At 33.1% G+C, this 27,353-nt stretch overlaps 1 protein-coding gene across 1 annotated transcript; it reads left to right on the forward strand.

Annotated features, from left to right (window-relative positions):
* Nucleotides 1-32: 32 nt before the first annotated feature.
* On the forward strand, nucleotides 33-26,027 carry LOC140440226 (proteasome adapter and scaffold protein ECM29). Its single transcript, XM_072530579.1, has 24 exons — nucleotides 33-206; nucleotides 349-479; nucleotides 649-765; nucleotides 891-1,159; nucleotides 2,749-2,881; nucleotides 3,249-3,388; nucleotides 4,539-4,808; nucleotides 6,097-6,387; nucleotides 7,176-7,322; nucleotides 7,971-8,196; nucleotides 14,545-14,737; nucleotides 14,792-15,130; nucleotides 15,282-15,598; nucleotides 16,343-16,667; nucleotides 16,787-16,961; nucleotides 17,184-17,472; nucleotides 17,681-17,923; nucleotides 19,645-19,766; nucleotides 20,168-20,390; nucleotides 21,153-21,309; nucleotides 21,609-21,767; nucleotides 23,971-24,248; nucleotides 24,845-25,008; nucleotides 25,253-26,027. The coding sequence occupies exons 1-24, from the start codon at nucleotides 182-184 to the stop codon at nucleotides 25,977-25,979; spliced, it is 5,460 nt and encodes a 1,819-aa protein (XP_072386680.1). The 5' UTR covers nucleotides 33-181; the 3' UTR covers nucleotides 25,980-26,027.
* The last annotated feature ends 1,326 nt before the right edge of the window (nucleotides 26,028-27,353 follow it).

Consider the following 27,353-nt stretch of genomic DNA (forward strand, 5'->3'; position numbering starts at 1 on the left):
GCTGCCTGTGTATATAGATGACAATCAATAAATGTCAAAAACTCTGACATTTGCGGATTTTCTTATAAATTTCTAATATTTTCAATATAATTGGATATTGGAAATTTATATTTTAATTTATTCTGGATTAAATTCCGATTTTTGTGTAGCAACTTTTATATTAAAATTTTAATTTAATAACATGGCAGCAGCCGCTGATGAGTTAAGTAAGTATTAATTATTATTCCTATAGAAAATGGATTATCATCTTCCACTGTTTACCATTTTATAATATCCAAATCATATCTTTATATTCAAATTATTTCATAATAATTTTCTTTGATGTATTTATTAAATTATGTGTTTTAGTGCTTTTGGAGAGAGTATTTCTCCGATTAGGTTCAGCCGAAACAGATGAACAACTACAGAATATTCTGTGTAAATTTTTACCCCCTGTATTACTTAAATTGTCATCTCAGCAAGAGGGAGTACGAAAAAAGGTAAATTTCAACGGTTTTACCTACATACATACAAATATAAGTAGGTACTTAATTAATTAAGTTTTATATAACAAGGAGGAAACTGTATTATTTTACCTAAGAGCCTCTTATTTTTTATTACATTTTGATTATCTAGTGCTTAATTAATTCTTTGGTATATATGTTATAGGTAATGGAATTGTTGATACATGTTAATAGGAGACTTAAATCTAGGCCCCAAGTCCAGTTACCAATAGAGGCTTTACTAACTCAATATCAAGATCCTTCAGCAACATCATTTGTTACTGTAAGTATTTTATTAAGGCTATTAAAAATATGTTTTGCTTAGCGCTAGAAAAGAATTTCTTTAATGTTGACATTTTTGTAATAGATATGGATATATTTTTATAACATTGATTAATATTTTTGTAGAATTTCACTATAATTTACCTAAAAACTGGATTTCCGCGTTTAACATTAGACAAACAAATCGAGTTGGTCCCAATTGTGATAAATGCTCTGGATAACAAACCTCAGTCACATATTGATGGATTGCTTTTGCTAATTGTTCCTCTTTTGGGTAAAGTTAAAATACCTACTGAGCCTGAGAAGAAACTAAATTTCTTTGGCTTAAATGAAAGGCCTCATATTAGGATACAACTACTAGAGATTTTGTTGGATATGATTCTGTTGCCATACAGGTAAGGTTTAAATTCAGTTATCATATGTACCCTTGTCATATACTTATACAGTTACAGTTAGAAAGATATGACTTTCAGGTGAAATTTATTTCAAAATATATAAGACGAACATTGTGCTAATTTAGCATTTCTTGCTGGAATATATTCTACATACAGCAAGTAAAATAATAAAGTATGTCATCTAAAAATTAATGAGCAAAATTTATAACAGATGAAACATTACTAATACATAATTATAGATAAAAAAAAAAAAAGATTGTGTTATACAATAAATTATCTGAAGTACTAGATTTATAGTGTAGTATTTAAATAGTTACTTTTGCTATTTTCATGCTAGTATCTATAAGGGTACTCTTGACCATCTTTTACTATATCTGCAACATCTTTAATGGCTTTAAAGACCAACGCATTTTCTACAAAGTTAAAAAGATACTATCTCTGCTACTATTTTCAATTCTGGTAATGTTAATGATAGAAAGAATTATGGGCCCATCAGTATCTTAAATTCTTTGGCAAAAATATTTCAGTCTATTTATTTATCAATTTAGTAGAACATTTTAACATTTCTTTTTCTATTTGATGTGGTACCTGATAGGTCAACACTTACAAATGTGTTTTCACTCAATTTGCTGCTAAGGCAAATTACTGTAATTTCCACAGGATATACAAAAGAATTTGATAAGGTTAACCACAATTTATTATTTGAAAAATTAAAGTTTTGGCTTTTCAATTAATGTATTGTTTTCAAATCCTTATTTAGCAGGTAAAAATAAGCAAACTAGAGTTAGATCATTTAAGCAATTTCAAATAACTTTCGGAGTTCCTTAGGTAACCTAGAACCCTAGGATCTATCTTATTTGATTAGTTTCTGAATGCTCTTTCAACTGTTTCAAATTCCCATGTTTATTGTAGGCGGATGACTTTATGTTTAGACTTCTTGAAGGTAAAGGGATTGTTTATTACAGCCAGATTTAAAGGTAGGTAGTCTAGTTGGTTTTAAGTTAATAGGATCTTTCTAGATATTTAAACATGTCATCATTATAATAATTTGCATTCTTTGTGCATCTTGGTCTATTCGCAGAGAAGTCGCCACTCCTGCTGATTTCTAGCAACTTCCCTTCATCTTTTGAACCTTAGGATCTTAAGATCTTCTACAACAATACACAGTCATCCTTTACTTCTGCCCTCTGAGTTTTAGAATGTCAATCTCTTTGAGAACTCATTATCTGACATCCTAGCAATTTCATAATATCTGGATCTGTATATAGCTGGTATAATTCAAAGTTATATCTTCCACACTATAGCCCATTTTCATTTATGGCAAAAAAATCTTTTTTCTCAAAGATACATAGGGTTGGAACATGTCATGACTTACAATAAAAGAATTACCCTGAAAGGATTAATGTAAAGATATTGGTGTGTATTATGATTTGTAATTAGAAACACAGAACATTAAATAAATACATGTTGTAAACAATGGTAACAAGTAGAGGAACCAACAGGTGTATTCCACCATTATTGATTATTCATTTATATCTAATTATTTTTATAAATAAGTGTCCAATTTTATGTAATTTATATATTTGTAGTGCTTTGTCACCTCAAGCAGTGGATAATGAAAATCAGTCAAACAATGTTACACTTCCAGTACCTCCTTGCATGAGTGAAACATCATATAAAAGAGTTACTAGTACTACTATGAAACCAGAGGCTCTAGAAGAGGTATGTCCATTGAATTCTATAATACTATGTTATCAAAGTATTTTTATTGATTATAAGAAATTAATTTGTATTATAATATGCCTTATTTAAAAACAACAAAGAAAATTGCTCTTTTAATAGTTTATTCTTGAGTCACATCAATAATTAAAGTGAAAATACAAACTGAATATAAACAAAATTTTTGGTATAACCTCAAATACAAATGACAGAAGAATTTAATCATGTTTTTCTTGTTTAAATCTGGCTCTGTTTCAACTAATCACACTCAAAGCAGGCAGGCATCTTGATTTAAATTTTTTCTTATAGTTCTTAAAGGAAACATAGTCTTAGTATGCAGCTTTTTAATAAATATTTTATATGCTTTTAGATTAAGTTGGGTATTGTCAAGTTTTTGGGACAGGGAATTTTTAACAATGAAGAAATTTTAGCTCATTTGGTGGTTGCAGCTTCAGATACTAGATTTAGTGTTGCCAATTTAGCTGATACAGAGCTAAAGCGAGTAATTGGGTAAGTTATTTATTTTATTTGCTCCCATTTGAGAACTAAATACAATATTTCTCACAATATGGTAGTTTTTTTTCTATGGTTTTCAATTTAATTTAATTTAATGGTCTAACACAGGATGGAATAGAAAAGCCAACCAAAGTTAACTTTTTGTTCCATTGTCAAAACCTTGTTAACACTGTTTTTGCACAAAGCCCCTACACTGATTTTTGGGATCCTTTTTTTATTTAGTCCTGATACTCTACCAGCTAAATGACCTAATTATTAGTGTCTAGATTGTGTATCTAGTTTCTTGTTTGCCAGATATTTTTCTTTTTCTTTTAAGCTGGTATTCCAACTACTGGGTTATGTTGTATTTACAGACAATGTACTACACAATCATTTATTAAAAATATATTTAGTAACAACACTTTTACACATTGCTCGTGATATTGCCACCATTTCTGATCTAATATTCTGTTTCATTTGCATCAGGTTCGTGAATTTATTCTGGTATATCTTACTTTATAGGTATCCCACAGTAAATAGTCAATAGGAGTAAGATCTGGACTCTTGGGAGGCTAGTTAATGGTGTCTTATCATAAATCACTTTGTTCAGAAAAAAATCGTTTGCTGCATCAATTGATAAGTCAGAAGTATGACAAGTGGCCTAGTAATGCTGGAATCACATTCTTCTTGAAATGTATCATTAAAATTCTTGCAACTCTTGAAGCTAAAATGCCTCTGTATTTCATAATAACTTTTACTATTCGCAGTAAGAACTCAACTGCATTGGTCATCTTGAAATATGGACTGATGATGCCCTTACCAAACTACCAAACATTGTAGTCATTTGGTATATAAAATGATTGCTGATATTTTTGTTTTGGACACTCCTTAGACCCAGCATTCTTCAGTTGTTAACCAACTGAGTTTTGCAGGTCCTTACATGAGTAAGGCTCTTATTTTTTAAAGAATTTTAAAATGTTGAGTGTTTTACTTCTTTTGTTTCAATTAAGCACTCACTTTTTCGATCATTTCTTTACATATAACAGATCTCCGATCATATTTTCGTAATAAGATCACAAAAAACACAAATCAGTTCCATCAATGTTAGAAAAGTAAAGCCGTTTATTTTTTGGACACATGAAACACTATATTGTTTTTATTTTAGGTCAGTCGATTGGTCTCTACCGCAGACATCTCTACCTTTATATGATTTGTTCTCCGGAACTATCTTAAAGAGTGTGAAGCCCGAGTTGAAGAAAACCTCAGCTAATACAAGAATTCGCCTTAAGTTATTAACAGCGTTGTGTAGAGTTACCGATAACGGCTTCATTTTTCCTAGATGTGTCCATATTATTTTGGATTCCTTCTTTGGAGCCAACACCAATACTAGATTGAAAACGTTGGCTCTTAATTTTGCAGGAAATATCATTCGTTAGTAAGTATTACATATTTTTGAAGTGCTTTATATATATTTGATAATAACTGTATGTATATAATATATGTAAGCGCAAATGTACACATAATTTAACCAACACAAAAAGCAAACAATTTGGAAAAATCTTTGTTTTTTGCTCAACTTTTTCTAATAACTGTAATCATGCTCTCTTCATATTTGATTTCAGGTATTTATTTAATGCATATGTCTGTGATTATTTGGTCTATTGTAATTTGTTTAGTTAAAACTAAATCCACTTTTAAAATTTCAAAACAGTAACCGTGACATTGAAGCTGTCTTGGAGTTAACTATGAAGTGACAGACATTTGTATTAATAGTTTGTTAATACTTACAATATATGTTAAAAATGGAGTATTCTTGGAGTAATGGAGTCAAAAATTTCGACACAGCTTTTATAAGTGAATTGTCAGATTTTCTAAAACTTTTAACTTTTTTCTATCAGGTTGGAACCCTACTCCTAGTTATTCCTTCACGTTATTCGCCAAGTTCACTTCGACACCGTGTTACACATTCGACATTTACTGTTAATTGGGCACACTAGATACTTGTATTTTTTATACTAAGATTTCAACAAATAATGAAATATTAAATGGCTTTAATTTGCCAAAAATTTCTTTCGGGATTAATTTTTGATGGCCATTCCAGTTAAAACAGGGACAATATGATTTATGGTTTGTCAGATATGATTAGGTCTAGAGGTATTCAATCACCTGTTTGCATGTTAAATCTTATAAGATGTCTTATCATTCAGTAGTCACAATTTCAGCAATATCACTTTATGACCTTGTTGATTAATATCAAATGAAGTAATGCTGGTATTTTTCACCACAAGACGAAAATTATTCTTTATGGTTTAAAAATGATCAGAAAATGACGTCTTATGGTTTACAGCGTTACTAACGTTATCGATTCAAAATTTTGATAATCTTTTGTCAGAGTTTTTCTAAATTTTGAGAAGAGAGAATTTTGAGCTCTTTCTTGACAGTGACTTTTGACAATAAACTCTTCCATTAATATGTAATACCATTTTTATTAGGGAATTTATTAATTAAAAGAAAACTGGATTTAATAATAAGCCTCTTATTGTATATGCAGCTCTTTGTCTTATCGTGGCGATATTCCCAATATGAAAGATATTTTGTTTGTCCCATTTTTTGATCTTGTATGTATTGTTGGTATATGTTATATATTGGTACTTTCGACCCTAGGAATGTTTTCAAAGGGTCACAAACAAACACAGTCTTATTTAATCTTCAACGTTTTTTAGTGCTTCCGAAGAATCTCTAAAGCAAGTAGACATTACGCTTCTAAAAGTGTTGGGAAGATTGATATCCGAAGGCGAGGAAGTTCTTCATGGACAAACTTACGTTACTATAGGAATGCTTGCGCACAGGCTACCAAAAACCGTCTACCACAGTGACGAACTACTGGAAACTTTCTTCTCCAACATGGAAAATGCCAATCAAGAATTAAAGCTGCAGATAAGGGAAGGGCTTTTGAATTTGATATTGGCTTATAAGTACGATATCTTTCCAGAGGAGTGCAACAAAGATGACAGGTAAACATTAGTTTGCAATTTATGTTTATTTTTTTTTTCTTAGTTCAAATGGTGTGATAAAATATTCACCTAATTCAAACCAAGGACTCAACTAAGTACTGTTAATATTTACTAAAACATTGATAGTATCAACATTCTTTATACGAGAGCGAGAGAGTGATTATAGGGAAAGAGATATTATAGAGAGATATTATGCGAGAGAGATTATACGAAGGAGAAATTATATGTGAGAGAGATTATTCGAGAAAGATTATACGAGAGAGGGATCATACGAGAGAGGGATCATATGAGAGAGGGATCAAATGAGAGAGAGAGATCGTATGAGAGAGAGAGAGAGAGAGATCATATGAGAGAGAGAGATCATATGAGAGAGAGATCATATGAGAGAGAGAGAGAGAGATCATATGAGAGAGAGAAGGAGATCATATGAGAGAGAGAGAGAGATCATATGAGAGAGAGAAGGAGATCATATGAGAGAGAGAGAGAGAGATCATATGAGAGAGAGAGAGAGAGAGGGGGGGAAAAGAATATACGAGAGACGGAATATATTGGAGAGATACGAGATATAGATTATATGAGACATAGATTATACGAGAGATAATTGCATCTGTTATTGATCTGCTAAAGCTGATTTTCGCTCTTCAAAAAATACTTTATAGATTTCTTTATAATAATACAAAATACATTTACTATTTTCATTTAGATTCTTTTTACCATTAAAATTTTTTAAATTTACACAAAATTGCTTGTTAAAGGATATGTGTACTTTTAATTTTATTTGTTTTTAGATTAAACCGTTTGTTTTTACTAATAAAATCAAAAATAGTATCCGACGAACCGATGGTACGATTCGCAGCTGCTAGAACTTTGGCGACAATTTTTCCTCCGGATCACGTACCATCAAAATATTTGTTGTTGACAGCTACTGGAGATAAGTAAGTTTTTGTTAAACAAAAATTTGTTTAACAACCATTATTTGTCTGATAGAGACTCTCAAGGTGACTTCATTTAATTAAAAGACTACTTCCAATAAAATCGCCCCAGAAACGCATCTCAAAAATACTCTCAATACTTTTTTAAAGTCTGATACTGGCATTTTAAAAGCGATAATTGTCATTTTTACCCAATAAATAATTTGATAAAACGCTACTAAACCCTATTCATTTTACAAATTCCCAATTGTCAATATAAGCACGTGAAAGCCAAACAGGATCGTACTGGTGTGTATCATATGATTTTTAAAAATATTCACTTTTGAAACTGTTAGTGTAAGAATTTCTTGAAATTTAATCATTATATCACAATTAAACTAAACTCTAAAAAATAACACGACCAGTAAATAACAACAATAACTAATAACATAAATATAACACAATATATTAACTTAAAAATCAACACGATACAATTTGAATTTAAAATGCTGGCAAGTTTGGATCTGTAACATGAGAATCTGTCCGGCTTAAGGTAATAAATTATATTTATTAGCCTCTTGACGAATGAGACGGCGAATATCAACACGTGCTCATATTTACTGATGGGAATTTGCTAAATGAATGTACTTTACCTAATATTACAATTTTCAGCAAAGATGAAGTCTCTACAGAAGCATTTAAAGCATTGTACGGAACGAACAGAAAGAACGATGTCGATCTGTCAAGAGAAAAAATAAAGAACAAAGTAATAATGCCATCTTTCGAAGAAATAACTAAATACATCCATGGCGAAGCAGAAAGTACCATGAAAGCAAAAAAGCAATGTTTTTCTGTGGGAAGCCACTTGCTGCCATTTAGTGTAACAACATATACGGAGGTAAGAATGTTCTTGAAGCATAGAATAGTTTTTAACTAAATACAATTGTTTATTTGTAGCCTTTTTCTCCATTTACCATATTTTTTTAAGTTTTTTTGTAATGCTTTGTTGCTTCTTCTAAATTCAATGCTGCTATTGCTTTTCTTTCTTTTCTCCGAAGGAATCCATTCTAATATTTTATACAAGTGTTCTTTTTTGGCTTCTATCTCTTTATATATATTTTTAAAATGGCTCTTCAGATAATTTCCGTTTCCGTTTGGCAATACTTTTTGATACGGTTCCCTCTTTTTATCTTCTTTTTGATATATTGGCTTTACCAGTACGCCTTATTTGTTTTGAGTGGTGTTTTATAGAGCTTTTTTCGATGCATCTTTTATAAATATAATTGTATGTTCTCTTATTCCTCTTATCTCTGCTCACGTTGAAATTTGTTCGCGTATTATGCTGTAGATGGCACTGCTACTTGTAAAATTACAGTTTTGTTATTTTGGTATACATAGAATTAAATTTGTTCTTTTCTTTTTCCATGGGCTAATAAAAAGTCAGAAACACATCATCTACAAATTATACATAACTAGTGATTTTGCCTGTCGCCATGCGACGGGGTATCCAATCAATTGCATCTTCAATCACTCCACTTAATTTTTTCTGTCTTCCTCCTATATTATTATAGGACGACAACAGAATAATATTTTAATATCTGTTGTACAACTTTCATAACAAATAAGTCACTTTTGGCAAATTTATTTGTTGGGAAAGCTCGAGTTTTGTATTATGTTTTTTACCGATCACCAAATTCGCAGCCAATTTTTTAGGATCAACAAAATTTTCAAAAGAATTAAAAATTAAATTTTTAAAATAATAAATTTCTTGCATGAAAGGGCCGATCTTTTAACCTCCAGATAAGTATTGTTTTATCTGACAGATAGGTATCTGAACGATAGACACTTATTTATTAAATAAAATGTACCCGCCTTTTCATGTCCAATTATGTTGCGGTTACTTATCTGTAAGATAAATGAATGGTGGGCCGCAACAATGGTGTAAGCGACAGAATTGAGATTATGCAAGAGATGAAAAGTTATTTATGAAAATAAGCACTAAAAACAAATCAATTTCACTTAACAACAAGATAAAGTTATAGACGTGTAAATAAATTATGCAGGTTTACACAGAGTAAGCAGAAAAAAAATATTTCAAAAAAATATCCCAGCAACAATGTACTGGATATAATATAACAGTGTTGCACCTGATTACTATGCGATGTTTTGGTTTATTTAGATTTTGAAAAAAAGTATCTAATATTAATAATAAACTATAATCAATTCAAAATATTTATTAATATGTTTTATATGCTAAGTACACAGTTTAATGCAGCTTAAATTTAATCCAATCAGTCCCTCACATTACCACAAATATTATCTCCTTTATTAGATTCCATCAACCTTTTCAATACTACTTCTATTTATACCCCCAAGACAGCTCCATGGATGCACAATCTTCCAATATTTAATACTGATTTATGCAGATTCGACAAAACAGAAACCCCAAACTCAATCCTTAGAAAATCCTTCCAAAACATCCTTAACTTAACACAATTTGATGAAATTTTATACACCGATGCGTCCAAGAATGAAGACTGTTGTGGCTCCGCTGTGTGCACACTGACGACGACAATAAGCTCTGTGCGATTGCCTAAAAGTTGTAGTATCTATACCGCAGAATTATATGGAATACTCCAAGCATTAAAGACTTCAATCCATCCTACTTCAAATGAAAGCATAAAAATCGCCATTTGCACTGATTCTCTTTCCTCGATTCATTCCATAAGATGCATTTTCTCGAAAAACCCACTAGTCCAGGAAATCCACACCATCTGTAACCAACTATATTCTGCTAACATAAAAGTCATAATGATCTGGACTCCAAATCCATACGGATCTTAAAATATTGATAAAACAAAAAATCCTCAGCTCATGGGCGGACCTGTGGAGTAAAACAAATCCTACTTCAAATGAAAGCATAAAAATCGCCATTTGCACTGATTCTCTTTCCTCGATTCATTCCATAAGATGCATTTTCTCGAAAAACCCACCAGTCCAGGAAATCCACACCATCTGTAACCAACTATATTCTGCTAACATAAAAGTCATAATGATCTGGACTCCATCTCATGTTGGTATATTGCGAAACGAAAAGCAGACCAAGCCGCTAAAGCAGCATGTTCTTCTGACATAGCCTTCAAAGAGGTCCAAATCCATACGGATTTTAAAATATTGATAAAACAAAAAATCCTCAGCTCATGGGCGGACCTGTGGAGTAAAACAAAAACTAAGCGTTCAACCCAACTTATCTCGCGTCAATATCTCCTCTATGAACAGGAAAGAAAGATCAGTTATTCACCGACTACGAATAGGGCATACACGTCTCACACATGGATACCTTATGGCATCAGAAAATCCTCCAGTATGCCACTACTGTAATAGCGTCCTTTCCATCAAACATGTGATAGTGGACTGCTGCCAGTATGATTCTTCCAGAAACAAGCACAGCCTGAAAGGAAATCTAAAAGACATTCTCAGTGTTCCAAACCGTTTTGACAGTTTTCTTAGATTTTTAAAAGAAACAAGTTTAATTCAGCTAATATAAACAGTGCATAGTGATAAGCTTTATTGTTTTAACCTTTAAAAGAAATGTTCATATCAAATTCTTATACCTATATAAAATATGTATTATGTTGTAAACTGTACCTGTGTCAATGACCATAAGCTGTCGAGACACGTTAATTTTAAATAAATAAAAAAAAAAAAAAATTTAAACTTAAAAATACTGTTTCATCTTATTCTAATTTTTCATAAAACTCTCGGTATTCGGGTTATAGGTACTGGCACATATCCTGTAGATTTTTGCGTTTTTATCGCATAAAATATTTTATACTTTATATGTCATCATCATCATCACTGGCTCGACAAAACTTTTTGGGTCTTGGCCTGTTCCAGGATTCTTCTCCATTCTGATCTGTTTCGTGCCTTTTTTTCTCCAGTTTTTTATTTTTAAGGTTGTTATATCATTTTCTATTTGTTCTAAGTATCTCAGTTTCGGTCTTCCTCTTGTTCTTTTTCCTACTGGCATCTGTTTGAATATTTTGTTTGGTATTTCGCCTTCTTCCATTCTTTCTACATGTCCTATCCAACGCAGCCGTCCTATTTTAATGAATGTTATAATATCCGGATCCTGGTATATTTTGTATAGTTCAGAGTTGTATCGTCTTCGCCATATTCCGTTTTCTTTTGTGCCCTTATATATGTGTCGCAAGATTTTTCTTTCGAAGGTGGCTAACAACGTTTCCTCTCTTTTAGTGAGTGTCCAGGTTTCTGAGCCATATGTGAGTACCGGTCTTATTAGGGTTTTATATATTTGGCATTTTGTCTTTCTTACGACGTTATCTGATCTTAGGTGTCTAATTAAGCCATGGTAACATTTATTTGCAATAAATATTCGCCTCTTCACTTCCTCCGTAACGTTATTATCAGACGTGACTAGGGATCCCAAGTATATAAAGTTTTTTACCCCCTCTATGTTGTATTCTCCTATTGTTATATTTTGTGGCTGCCTTATTTCTGCGTTTTTACTTACCTGCATATATTTTGTTTTGGTCTGATTGATTTTAAGACCACTATTTTGTGCAGCTCGTTCTATTTGGTTGTATGCCTCTATCATTTCTCTTCTTGATCTTGCGATTATGTCAACATCATCTGCAAATGCTAGTATTTGCACGCTTTTATTAATGATTGTTCCTCGTGTATTGACTGTTGTGTCCCTCACTATTTTCTCGAGTACGATGTTGAACAAGATGCATGATAGAGCGTCTCCCTGGCGTAGTCCCTTTTTCACATCTATTGTTTCCGTTAATTCATTTTGTATCCGGATTCTACTTTTTACTTTTAGAGATTCTTTTATCAGTTCTATTAGTTGTGTTGGTATATTAAATTCTTTCATTGCTTTTATTAAGAATTCTCGGTTTATATTGTCATATGCGCTTTCAAAGTCTATGAAGAGATGATGTGTGTCGATGTTATATTCACTTGTTTTTTCGAGGATCTGTCGCAGAACAAATATCTGGTCTATTGTTGACTTCTGTCTACAGAAGCCACTTTGGTATTTGCCAACTATTTTTTCAGCGTGTGGTCTAAGTCTTTCATAAATGACATTGGACATTATTTTGTATGCTGCATTCAGCAGCGTGATTCCACGGTAGTTTCCACATTCTAACTGATTTCCTTTCTTATATAATGGTACAATAATACCGCTATTCCACTCCGTTGGTAGCTGTTTATGACCATATCTTTGTTATCAATTCATGTATTGTTTTTTGTAGTGCGTCTCCTCCTTCCTTTAGTAACTCCGATGCTATTTGGTCCGATCCCGGTGCTTTATTGTTCTTTAATTTTTCTACTGCTGCTCTAATCTCGGCTATTGTTGGTGGAGTCTTTTCTCTGTTGTCTGCTTGGTCTAATGGTATGTCAGGGGTCGTCTCTCTCTGATCTCCTTCAAACTTTTCCGTAAAATGTTCTGTCCATCTTTCCGTAAAATGACTTTATATGTCAGATTATGTTAATTTATTTTATCTCTCAGTTTATCTGTTCAGATTTCTTTCCTAGTTGACGCTAGAATTTTAAATCTAAACTAACATAAAACTTTAAATTATTTTTTTTTTTTACAAATTACACCGGATGATACAATGGATATTTCAGAAAGCCATAAATGGAGAACAGCTCCCAAAGGAATGGACGGCGGCATATATGACATCTATATTTAAGAAAGGAGATAGAAAACGATGCGAAAACTACAGAGGAATAAGCGTAATATCATCAATAGGAAGATTATATGGGAAGATACTACGAGAAAAGATAGAGCAAGCGATAAAAGGCAAAATCGGAGAGGATCAGGCAGGCTTCACGGCAGGAAGATCATGCATAGACCACATATACACACTGGAACAACTGTTGGAAAAGAAAAAAGCAAAAAATAGATATATACACTTGGCATTTGTGGACCTGAGAAAGGCGTATGACTCTGTACCAAGGTCAGAACTATGGGAGGCAATGTACAAATTAGAAATACAGACGGAACTCATAGAAGCTACAAAAGCTCTGTATAAAGAAAATAAAGTGTCAATTAAAATGGGAACAAGAATCATAGGAGACTTCACCACAACAAAAGGGCTCCTGCAGGGTTGTTCCACATCTCCAACCCTATTCAAAATATACTTAGAGAAAGCCTTGAGTACATGGAAAAGAAAATGCGAAGGCATGGGAGTACCGGTACGGAACGAATACCTATATACATTAAGTTTTGCAGACGATCAAGTAGTGATTGCACAAGACCAAGACGACCTCAGCTACATGATGAAAAAACTACAAGAAGAATATACCAAGGCTGGCCTAGATATTAACCTCCCGAAAACAGAGTACCTATCTACAAGTGAAGAAGACATAGAAGATCTACAGATTGATGACAACGTAACAATCAAAGGAAAGGATAAATTCAAATACCTGGGGTTTATAATCACGAAAAAGGCAACAACAGAGGAAGAAATTACACAAAGATTAGGACAAACAAGAGCAGCAATCCGACAACTTAACTCAGTATGGTGGGATAGACACCTAAATATGAAGACAAAAACGCAGATTTATAAAACATTAGTGCGAAGTATTATGACATATGGGGCTGAAAATTGGATCATAAACAAGAAAACCAGCAGTAAGATAGTAGCAACAGAGACGGAATGCCTGCGAAGATGCTGCAGAGTAACAAGAATGGATAGGAGAAGTAATGACGAAATAAAGCAAAGAACATCAATAGAAACAGACATACTAACATATATAGAACAAAAAAGACTAAAGTGGTATGGACATGTAAGAAGAACTAGCGACAGCAGATGGATAAAGAAAATCACCGAATGGAGCCCCATAGGAAGGAGGAAAAGAGGACGACCCCGAAAATCCTGGAGGAACGAAGTAGACGACGCCATGAGTAAGAGAGGACTGAACGATGGAGAATGGAACAACAGAGAGAGATGGAAACGGTTGAGTGAGGGAAGGCAGTGAATACTGTAGAATCCCTAAATATATATATATATATATATATATATATATATATATATATATATATATATATATATATATAATACAGTATTATTAATTAAACAAGAACAACAAATATGATTGAAATGTCAAATGGTGGTAGTTCAGATTTCTTTCGTAGATGGCGTCGTTAGTTTACTGTACAAACGGTGTGACTTGTCATCATAGCCTTTTATATAGATAGATTTCCTTTTATTTTCAGATTTTGGTTTATTTAAGATTATGTCTCATCAAAGATTTAGACGTACCGCTAACAAGAGACGTCCTTAAACATCCTTGCGAATATACTCCTAAGATTGCTTCGTTTCTTCAAGAGAAAAGCGCAGACCTTAGCGACGAAAGTTCTATTATACAATACGTTAATCTGGTTAGAAATCTTATGGTGGCCAATCCAGGTAAGCAAATATTAAATTACTGGGTATACATAAATATATTTACTTGTTTTGCAGCCCCGGAACCTTTGTGCTGTATGGTAGAATTAGTGGGTTGTGTCCCTAATTTACACCAGTATATACTAAACAATTTCCAATGGGTAAAGGACCAATTGTCGGCAATCAAAGAAGAAATTCGAGAGATCAGCTCTTTACTGTACTCCATAATTTTAACATGTTCTGCCAACGATGTCGATTTAGCTACAGAAGTGAAGGATTTAATAACCCAAGCGAATACAAAAACGCTGGAAAAGCAACATGGTGCGTTGCTAGCTGTTGGTAGATGTCTTGAACTGAAATTATCAATGAATAGAAAACAGAATTCTGATCTTGTTAAATTATGCATCGAATCTTTAGGTATGTATTTATGAATAGGGATCTATAATCGGTATTTATGTGTTTTTAATGCAGATATTTACACACTTTTCTCATTATGTTGAGGAAAAATCTATGTAAATGTACTAGTTATTACCATTGTCTAATTTTTGATTTTTTTTATCTTATTTAGTTCCGTTTTTGAAGCACCAGAACGCTCTATTAGTAAGCGCAGCATGCACCAGCATCGGTTTGATAGGTAGGGTATGTGATTTGCCTCTGGAAGATGGCAAACCAAAAGAAAATGGTAGCCCCGACGCCAAAAAGATGGCAATTGACACTGTTACAAAGATGGATATCATAAACGAATTATTGGATGTGATGAATAATACAAAGTTATCGCCAAAAGTTAGAGAAAAGGCAGCCAGAAGCCTAGGATTGTTGTGCGTTGGAGGAAAGTTTCCTCATTCTAGAGAAGTACTGCAAGGGTTGCTGAATACCGCCAAAGAAGTAAGTTGAATGCTACTTTTTAATTATTTACTACATATATTGCTGTCTACGTCCAGCATTTTATTTCTTATATGTTCTATAAAAGCTAAATTACAGACAATCATAATACATATCAGCAGCTAATCATACAATTAGTTTTAACATTCAAAGAAGAAGTAGAGAATTTATTCATTTTTTAAAAAATTATTCTCCATGTACCAACCGCTTCCTCAGGAACGGGAATGTTCACTTCGCAATTTATTCTTGACATGTGGGAACAAAAAGAAGTCATTAGGTACCAAATTAGGGCGTAATGGTGGCTGACCTTTAACTCGGTATTTTGAGTACTCAAAAATGAACCATTTTGTGAATCTCAGTGTGGGCATTCATTGTAGTTGTGTAAAATGATGCATCTTCAGCCTTTGATTTTATTTCTTCGAAATTTACAAACAATTGGTGACATACCACAACTTTTGTTACGTCTGTACGTCTTGAAAGATTCATATAGTTGACTGCTGTGTAGTTTTCTGATATAAAAAGAAAATAGAAGGATCATTGTTTAAGTAATAGCATCATGATTAGTATTTAAAGTAATTTACAGCTCTCTAAATAAAATTCGTGCACAATAGAAATAACTGAAAGTTAATGGGAAGGTCTTACATTCAGTAATGATTGTATTGGAAGTTCCGATATATGGTAGTCAGAAACGATTCGTATGTCGTGGTCAGTATCATAGTGGATAGTAATGATTTTTTTAAATTTCAGACAAAAGATATTGAAGTTCATTTCACTATAGGAGAATCTCTGGTGATGTGCTGTCAAGGTATATGGTCACCAGAAGCTAGAAACCCATGGACAACCCTACCCAAAGATTATGTACCTATGGTGAACGAACCTCAGGCGGACGACAGTTTGGAATGGTTACTAGGGGAACTTTTAACTCTAGCCCAACAATCTCACCCTAATTCCAAACAGGCATCGGCCATTTGGTTGCTGGCTGTGATAAAATGTTGCGGAGAAAGGGAACCGATCACGAAGAGGTTAAAGCAGTTGCAGAACGTCTTTATGGGCTTTTTGAGTGAAAATAATGGTAAGTATGTTCTGCTTTGTTTCCAAAATAGCTAATTGAAGACGTTAAACGGTAGTATTGTTTTGTTTAGTATAAATACCTACAACTTCGTGCTTTAAATTACTTTTTTTTTTTGGTAGACATAATCCAGGATGTTGCTTCAAAAGGTTTGTGCGTAGTTTACGACACTTACAAATCGGAAGAACTGCTACAAGCTTTGGTGAAGCAGTTAACTTCGGGCAGCCGGCAGGTTGCAGCTGTGACTTCAGACACAAAATTATTTGAAGAAGGCCAATTGGGCCAGTCACCTACGGGGTAAGTACCACTGCGACTATATCGGCTTAAATTTAGTTAGATTATTGCTAATATAGTATGGAATACATCTGAGAAGGAATTTTTAAATTCCACATAATTTTATCACTTAAATATACAACCTAACCTAACTTAACCTACAAAATATATATATTAATTAATCAGTTAATCAAAACAAAATCATATTTGTACACCGTAATTAAATTTTCTTAAATACATTTTTAGGGGCAACTTAACTACCTACAAAGAACTCTGCTCGTTAGCGTCCGACTTGAACAAACCCGATTTGATTTATCAGTTCATGCATTTAGCAAACCACAACGCCATCTGGAATTCCAAGAAAGGAGCTGCTTTCGGATTCTCAACTATTGCTGAAAAATGCGGCGAAGATCTGAAAGCTTTTTTGCCGACTATAATTCCAAAATTGTACAGATATCAGTACGATCCTACGCCCAATATTCAAGCATCTATGCACAACATTTGGAGAGTTTTGGTGCCAGAACCAGGAAAAATAGTAAGTAAATTAGTACTTTTGAGGTTCAGAGCATTGATTTTGGCTGTGTTTTGCTTTCTACTTTATTTTTGGAGTCATCTTCAGACCTTACAGTCATTTTGTTTGGGGATCTGAGTATTCTGATTAATTAAATTAACCAAATTCGAATAAAAATAGAGTAAACATCTATAATATTCAAGAATAGAGTAAGTATTTATATTATTTGTAGATAGATGAATACTATCATGAAATACTGGTCGATTTGCTGGCAAATATTAACTCTCATCAATACAGAGTGCGACAATCTTGTTGTTTGGCGCTACAGGATTTCTTGAAGGGATCATCCAATCGATCCATACATGATGCTGTAGATCACATGGATGAATTATGGTCGAAGTTGTTTAGAGTCATGGATGACCATCACGAACAAACGAGAATAACTGCCAATAGGACTGCTAGAATTTTGAGTAAGGTAAGTTTAGGAGTTTGAGTTTCAAAATGCATTTGTCCGTTAATGATTTTTTGTACTTCATATCTTTCTTAATCTCCTCGCTATTAAATCATCTTTTTTTATTCATTTTTATCAAACAATTTAGCTATTTTTTAGTTATTTTTTAGATCATTGAGATGTTTTGGATATTGCAGTGTCTATGTCTCTTTTTGAGATAGATCATTTGTCTTAAATATATCTGTTGATAACTTATTCTGGTTATTAGGTTTTTTTTTAGCTTTATTTCCAGTTTGTTTATCAGAATAATTATATTAATCATCTGATTTTCTTTATTTCTTGGCTTCAGTGACTTATTATACGGGGCTAATCGAAAGGTGGTTTTTTATCCTAACTGAAACATCCTGTGGAATAATTCCGTTAGCGGATTTTCGTAAAACCGTTAGCGGTTTTTCGGTTGCAACCATGTCTTCTAAGTATTATGTTTTTTCTTTCATGTAAAAATATGGATTGGTTCATTTTTAGGAGAGAAATGACTTTGCCACCCACAATTTACGACTTTTCCTATTATTACCATTATCTCTTGTATTAATTTGTAATACGACGATGGGGGCTTTGGTGACTGATCGAAGGAGTGTCATATCGACATCCCAAAAGCACTGTATTTAAATAATGATTAAAAGCAACGACATGATCTTGGTTTTAATCAACAATGATAACAATAACAAAACATAAAAAAAAACAACTTAAATGTAACTTAACCGAAGTACGCAAAAAACAAAGAAAAACTACTATACTTAACACACTTTGTATTTCCTCCCATAGCCTCTATAACTGCCTGTACACGTCGGCTTATGCTGTCTATGAGGTTGCGAATATCATCTTGCTGGATGTTTTGCCATTCCTCTGCTAGAACCAAGCAGAGTTCGTTAATTGAGACTGGTGCGACTTCGCGACCTCTAATATTTCTACCCAGCATGTCCCAAACGTGCTCTATTGGATTCAGATCTGGAGAACACGCTGGCCAGTTCATTTTATTAATACCAACTTCCACTAAATATTGCATGACACACACTGCAGAGTGGGGTCGCGCATTATCTTGCATTAATAGAAAATCATCGCCGATATATTGAGAAAAGGGTACTACGTGATTCGCTAAAATTCCTCAATACACCGGTGTGCAGTCAACGAACCCTCAATAAATACTAATTCAGTGTGCGCCTCTCGCGATATTCCTGCCCATACCATCACCGAACCCCTCTATCGCTAACGCGGGTACTGAAAGCGCACTCCGCAAATCTCTCTCCAGTTCGACGCCATACTAATTCTCTCCCATCTAATGAGTGAAGACAGTATCTCGACTCATCCGTAAAAAGCACATTACTACATTGTTCTAAATTCCAATGTAAATGTTCCCTGGAAAATTGTAGTCTACCTACTCTGTGCCGTGGAAGTAATTTGGGCCCAATTGCTGGTCTGCAACTTTGCAAACGAAATTCATGTAATTTTCGACGAACTGTAAATACATTTACATTATTGCCTCGAACCTCTTGAAGCGGATTTCTTATTTGCACCGCTGTTAAATAACGATCTCGCAAAGCTTTTGGGCTAAAATAGGGCTAAAAATAAAAAATGAAATACTTTTAATTTGACCAAAATTTTCTCAGTTGCGTTTTTTTTTGCATCTGAGTGTATATTATTATTTATTTATTGTATTTTAACCCATATTCTTTACTAAATTTTAGCTTTGTATACGCGGCTGTGATATTAGTCAGGGAAAGGCTGGTGTAAAGATGGTGGAAGCAATTTTACCTGTTTTGCTCAATAACGGAATAACTAATAGTGTTGCTGAGATTCGTCTTGTAAGGTAAAAATATAATACTTTTCGTATTTTAGAATATTGGCAACGTTGTACGTAGTTATACGTAGTTTAGAACGTTTTTGGACTAATCAGTCCATCTTCAGTGAACTTTGTAATACTTGCTACAAAGTACTTGTACAAATAACCTAAAAAACCAAAGTACTACAAAGTAAGTACTACAAGTACTACAAAGTTCACTGAAGATTCTACTAATTAGTGCGAAAACGTTCTGTACTTGATTCTTTCGGATTTTTAGATTTAATTTTTAATTAATGTATCAATTACAACAGAATTGTTTTACTTGCGGTTTATGATTTTTGTTTACACTTATTTTTATGTTTATAACTGACAAAATTGTAAATTTTTAATCAAAAGTTCATAAATTAACATACGACAAATTATTGTAGTTTGCAGACCGTATCCGAACTTGTTAAGTCAGCTGGGAAACAACTTAAACCTTTCTTGCCCAAACTCATTCCCGCGCTTCTTCAAGCTACCGGCGAATTGGAGTCCAGCCGGTTGTCGTATTTGAGTACTCGATTGGGTGCCCAGTCTGAAGCGCAAGAGGCAGTGGATGAGGCTAGGGCTTCTATCGCTAAATCACATTTTACAACGGAAACGGTTTCAAAGGTGAGTAAGCCTTAGATAGTACTTTTCTTTAAACATTGACTTTTATTATTATACAGCTGTTTGTGATTTTGAATTTTTATTTTTGAACAAATTTAACATTTTTAATGTGAATAATGATTCCTAAACGATATTGCGAGGTTTTTAAGAAGTGAAAGAAATTTTAAATTTTTTTTTCTTTTTATTAACAAAATATTGTTCTGAAGCTATTTTCTTGTGACATGTTAAAGTAATTACTATTTAAATGTGAATAAGCCACAATTAAAGGTTATAGTACGTTTATTGACGTTTCAATTTCCACTTCGGAAATCGTTAATATAATTAATCAAAATAGCTAGATCAATTCGTTTTTTTTTTTGTATCGATGACTTTGGTTAGGACTAATTAGGCAAACTTGACTTCCACTTAAACTCCACACTGCTACTATCTACACATAACAAAAACGAACAACTAACAACACAATAACGAATTAGAAGAAAATCCGGAGTAAACAATGAAACCGACTAAATTTGGCAGCGATTCCACCGAGAGTGATGTCATTCTTAAAAATTATTCCCCTCCCCTCATAACTTTCTCAGCAATCTAAGTGGATATTTATTTGACGGCGGCATCACGATCAAAGGAATGCAATTAAAATTATTATATACGGACCAGAAATGTTTATATTATCAATCCCAACACGCAAAAGGATTGAGAAAATATTTCGGTGTTTTAACATTTTATATAATGTACTAATGTTATAAATATTCTGGTTTTTATTTTTAGAGCTTACAATTTGCCGATGCCTCTATTTTAGAAGAATTGATACCGAAAATAGTGGATTTGGTTAAAAGTTCTGTGGGATTAGGTACTAGAATAGCTTGTGCACATTTTATAACACTTCTAGTGGTGCAAATGGGTCAGGATGTCCAACCTTATACAGGTTTGTATGTAATGTATTATTTTTTAACCAAATAATAATACTGAAAACTTGGTAAAAGATAAAAGGTAGTTAAGGGAGTAAGAGAGAGAAAAAATATAAAAGTGGTTTTGTAAGGTTAAAAGTTGAGGTTAAAAGGGGTTGGAGTAAAAGATATAAACCTTTTTAAATCTTTATAAGTAGTAGAATAAAAAAAACTATCACAATTTTTTACGTTCTAGCATCTTGTGTAAATACTTTTTTTTAGATTTTTTAATTATAATTCTAATTTCGTTCCCATTAATATTCCTTTCTACTTTTAGGCAAGCTGTTAGCTGTGCTGGTCAATGGTTTGACAGATCGGAATTCGGCAATCAGAAAACACAACGCCACAGCTATAGGACATTTGGTATCTACAGCCAAAGATTCCAGTTTGGAGAAGCTATTTGCTAAGTTACAGAATTGGTATTTTGAAAGAGAAGGTAAATATTATGTTTGCATGGGATTAAGCCACAATTAATTGTAATGAAAATTATATTTTTAACTACAAAAATTTGACGTTTCAATTTCCACTCCGGAAATCGTTCTCAAAAAAGACTATTTGTTAAGAAGATTTGTTAAGAAGAGTGTATAACCGCCAATGTTGTTGAAGTTATATAAAAAAATTGAAATTTGATTTAATGGCATTGTAAATTGTTGAATTCACAGCTGTAGTCTCTAAGGTAACAACTAAGGTAACAACTAATCAAACTGTTTGAATAGTTTGATTAGTTTATACCTAAAGTCCGTTTATAGACTACATCTCCGGACCAGTAACCCTGGTTGAGAGCTTACGTTGCCATGAAGTGAATCTACTTAAAATTTTAACATCTTACATAATTATCATCAACAATGTAGTCTAATACCAATTAAATAACATTTAAAGAGTCTTCACCCATATATTTAGTGACTTTAACACTTTGGCTACTGCGTGTACCATTTCTGGTACACAGATGATGTTTACCAGAAACTGTGTGTAAAAAATTTGGTCACATGAAGTGAAAATGTTTCAAGCTGTGTGTACGTTTGATGAACACAGTTCTGATGCTTTTATATACGCATCTACGCTCCTACAGTTTACGGCTAAATTCTGGCGAAGCAGTTTGAGGTTTATTCAACAGATGGCCGTACTATGACTGATTTTTTTAAATTCTGGCGGAGCAGTTTGAGACTTCTTCAGCAGATGGCATATTACTGACTTGCAGGCGTGATTCACTGTATTAGTTGGTACAACATTACTCTTGTGTGTTTACGTTTCTAAAATTAGTAAAATGGCAAATGAAAAATTATGTGATGCTGAACTACTTGAAATAGCGGAGAATTTGAGTGAAATGGAGTATGGAGTAGTGAAGATGATAATAATTCGATAGATGATCCACATTATCAAGATTCGTGTTCTTGAAATGAAAAAGACAGAAAAGATTTGATTTCACGTACAAAGCGTCTATGTATCTGTTGATACGTATTTCGACTTAATAAGTCTCATCAGAACAGTTATTCATAGCCGTTCTTAACGTGAAAAATAATCTTCTCTGTCTTATTAGGAAGCAACAATAAAATGGCTTCGTTATGGACGCAATAGCGACATCTGATAGAAAAATCGGTAAGATAGTTTCGAAACAAATTCAGATTTCTGCTTTAATCTGGAGCCTTCTAAAAATTGCAAGGCATAGCCAGACGTTGATAAAGATGTTAATAGAGACATGGGGAATCTAAAATTTGCATTCCACGACATGTCTCCTCAACTAAGCAGAAATCTTTAACGAATTTGTTTCTTGTACTCATACAGAGTAGATCCGAATAAAATGAAAAGACGAAGAATCACGTTAAGAACGGACAAATTCACATACTTAGGCTCCCTGATCACCAAGGAGAACGTCATGACGGAATAAATCAAGCGAAGAATAATCCTAGCAAACAAATGCTATTTTGGACTGAGTAGGAGTAGACATATGAGAAGCAGAAACTTCAGCCAAAAAACAAAAATAACCATATACAAAACCCTTATACAACCAGTGTTGACATATGGGTCGGAGACATGGACCATTTCCAAGGCAGATGAAAATCTCCTGCTTATATTTGAACGAAGGATCCTGAGAAGAATATATACAACTACGAGATATATCACAGATATAAACATATATTTGGTGGTAAAGACGTAGTATCCTTTATAAAAATAGGAAGACTAAGATGGGCAAGACATCTGGCAAGATCACAGCAGAACAACCCTCCTAGAAGAATCCTTATGTCACAACCTGTGGGAAGTAGAAATAGGGGTAGACCAAAACTCAGATGGAGGGATGGTGTAGATGAGGATGGTAGACAAATAGGCGCAGCAAACTGGCAACAGTTGGCAATGGATAGAACTGACTGGCGTAATAGACTTGGGAAGGTCGAGGCTCTTTTATAGGGCTGTAGCACCAATGATGATGATGATGATAGTTTCAGTTACTTTAAATAAAATAAACAACTTCAAATTTATAGCCAGTAGCCAAAGTGTTAAACATGTATACCTAGTAGGAGCACTGATTATGGACTATTTACTCCGAAAACGTTCTGTGATTTAATACTTACGGGTTCTTTTAAATAAACATACCTTTTATAAAGGAATTTTTAATAAACATTTTTATATGAACTATTTTTCAGACGATTCTATAAGGTCTGCCTGCGCTTTAACCATTCAGTCGGTAGGAATACACAACCAGGAAATTCTCAAATCGTACGCCGAAGTGATACTGCCATTAGTGTTCTTTGCCATGCATGCAGAAAAAACACCGGAAACAGAAAAAACTTTGGAAATTTGGAATGAGATATGGTCAGAACAAAGTCCCGGCACTGAGACTGGCATCAGGCAAAATTTGAAAAATATCTGCGATATACTTAAGACTGCACTTGAATCTCCTTCGTGGACCATGAAGGCACAGGTAAATATCGGCATTTTCTAATATTCAAACCTTGTATAAAAATGTTTCTCAAAATAAAAATGTAACTACTACTTTGTTAGGTTTGACGTTTTGATTTACACCAATCGAAACCTCAAATATGCTACAATAAACTCATTGGTAGACAATGAGACAATGAGAGGTTTTCAGTTTACGTTTCACAACACTATTTTACTTGTTAAGTGTTGTACAAATTCATGTGTATTGTGGTAGAACCAAACTCGAAATAAATGACTTGCTTAAGTGGTAATTCTATTTATTGTATACTCTTAAATGCTCCTGTATACTCCTTGGACGGTTTATGCAAACAAACGAAGCAGTTCTTAGTAAATCAAACGCCGCTCGTAAGTTGTATGATAGAAAAAATCGAACGACGAAGAGGAATTGGTATAAAGAGATTGGTTAATCGTCAACTTTAAGAGGACCTGATCAGGAAAGCAAAGAAGAATTGTTAGGTTCGCTAATACTAGTTGTAGCTAGATTTGTTGTAAGCTGTCGATTTATATTTCATATCCCATAACACAATAAACATTTGAAACTCATCCTTCATCTCTGTAAAGTATATTTGGTGTTTTTAGGCCGCCAATGCTGTAGCTACAGTTGCCAACAAATTAGGAAGTTCGATGGACGCCACACATAGAAACTCTTTAATAGAGATCCTATTAGCTGGTTTATCTGGAAGAACTTGGAATGGAAAGGACAAACTTTTAAAAGCTTTGGCTAGTATTTGTAGCAGCTGCCAGTGAGTATATTTGTATAATTACTTTTCAAAACAGTCTTAATTCACGTGAGCAAGAAAATATAGTGAAAAGATGATGCAAAGTGGCACCAAAATGAACTACTTACACTATTTGAAAAGACTTTTGTCTCCTGCCTTTATATATGATTTTTTACATAATTTCTTGTTCTAATCCTCAGTTGGTGGATTTGTTCCTCGTTAATTTGTACTAGGAAACCATTTAATGATTGATTTTTTTAATTTTCAGAGATGCAATCAAGGTTGATACTGATATCAACACATCGAACATTATAGAGGCTGTTTTGAAGGAAAGCAAAAAGGAAGAAATAACCTACAAAATCGTAGCTTTGCAATCACTAGGGGAAATAGTATCGTCTCTACAAATCGATAAATTTGAAGATGTGTACACTATCATACAAACAATCTTGACTGATCAGAATAGTAAAGATGAAAGTGAAGACGTATCTGGCGAAGAAGCGAATAAAAATAGAGAAAATAAAATAAAATTAAAGGAAACAGCGTATGATACGTTAGGTAAAGCTTGGCCCTCGAATAGTAAATCTACTCAAGAGAAGTATCGAGAACTTATAGCGGAACACACTGTACAATGTCTGCCTACAAACACTAGATCCGTTCAAGTTAGTATTGTAGGAGCACTGTATGCTTTTGTCGATAAACTATTACTCCTATCAGAAGATAACTTGACTGATGCCGAGAAGGGAAGCTTAGACATCATCATTAAAGATGTTTTAAAATCCGTTCAGTGTGCTCTAAGCGTTGGAAAACACACTAGACTAAGAAAAGAAGCTTTAAACGTCGTTTTCTGTTTAGGCACCAAATTGAAAGATAAAAATAGGCAACAGGAATTTGACAATTTAAGTAAAGTATTTATGGAACTTTTGCCTGAAATTGCCAACGATAATACGCCTGAGGTTAAGTCACGAGTAACCGATATTAAAAAAATGTTTAGTTAATTTTATTAATTTATTATTTAAGTATTACTTAATAAACGATTAATGTATGTTTTGTATTTTTTTATTTGTTTATAATTATAGATCCTAAATATATTCAAGTAACATTTACAACTAACGAGCCAGCGAAAAAAAAAAAAATAATTAAAGCAGACCTTGGAATAAACGTCCTTTCTTTCGGATGTTTAGTCACTCCTCCACAAGAAATTGAAAATATCTGCTTTTTATGATTTTTTTAAAACACTGTTTTAACGAAAGTTTAAAGAAAAAAAAAATTTACATTAAAAAAAAATAAAACGAATAGTCAGAAGTCAGAATGGCGACCTATTAACAACAAGGAAAGATATATTAAATAGATGGGTGGAATACTTTAATCAGGCACATAATATAGAGGAGGAAGAAGAAAACCTGGAAGATGGAAGAGATGAGGTAAGGGAAACAAACGAGAGGGAAGAGGAACCACCAACGATTCTTAAAGTTAGCAGTTAAAAACTAGCCAGAAACAAATCACCCGGAATAGATAAACTCCCAGCTGAACTATGTAAAGAAAGTGGCCATGATACCATAATGGCATTACAGCAGCTTATAAAAGAAATATGGACACAAAAATCCGTCCCCAATGATTGAAATATTGGAATACTTTGCACCATACACCAAAAAGGAGATATCTTTGAATGCTCTAACCACAAAGGAATTACATTTCTAAATGCAGCATATAAAATATTGTCCGCAGTACTATGTCAACGTATGGCACCATATGCAGAACGGATAGTAGGAAAACACCAGGCTGGTTTCAGAAGTGATCGACAATTTATCAGATTGCAACCCAGAAAAAAACACTGGAATATGACATAGATACCAAAGAATATAGACGCTTATAGAAGAATTATTCACTGTTATTTTTGAGTGTTAGCAAAAGATGGGTCATAGATAAAGAAAAGTGGGTCGAGTGGAACGCACGTGTTGCACGTAGTACCACTAAGGAGCGGTTTGCTTCTAAAATATGAAAGAGTGGGGCAATAAATGCAACTTTAGATATTTTTATATGTAGATGCCGCGTGGTCGTAGAATAGGATTAAATTTTTGCGTTTTATAAAATTGTTTAAAGAAAATAATATTATTTTAACTTTTAATAAATTAATCTTTTTAGAAAAATTATTATAATTCAAATTTTTAATTGAAATATGTACAAATCTTAAGTATAAATCAGTTTAAGACTATATTGTAATAATTTCACCAATATTCATTCATTGTGAAAATTATGTTTTAGATACTATTAGTTGTTATTTTAAAACAAGATTAAATAGTACCCATACAGCGTAAAAACTTTCACATATAGGTACTATTCATTAAAATGTACTGTTAAAGTTTATTTTG

The sequence above is a fragment of the Diabrotica undecimpunctata genome, chromosome 4 (genome assembly GCF_040954645.1).
Source record: "Diabrotica undecimpunctata isolate CICGRU chromosome 4, icDiaUnde3, whole genome shotgun sequence".
Taxonomy (NCBI): Eukaryota; Metazoa; Arthropoda; class Insecta; order Coleoptera; family Chrysomelidae; genus Diabrotica; species Diabrotica undecimpunctata.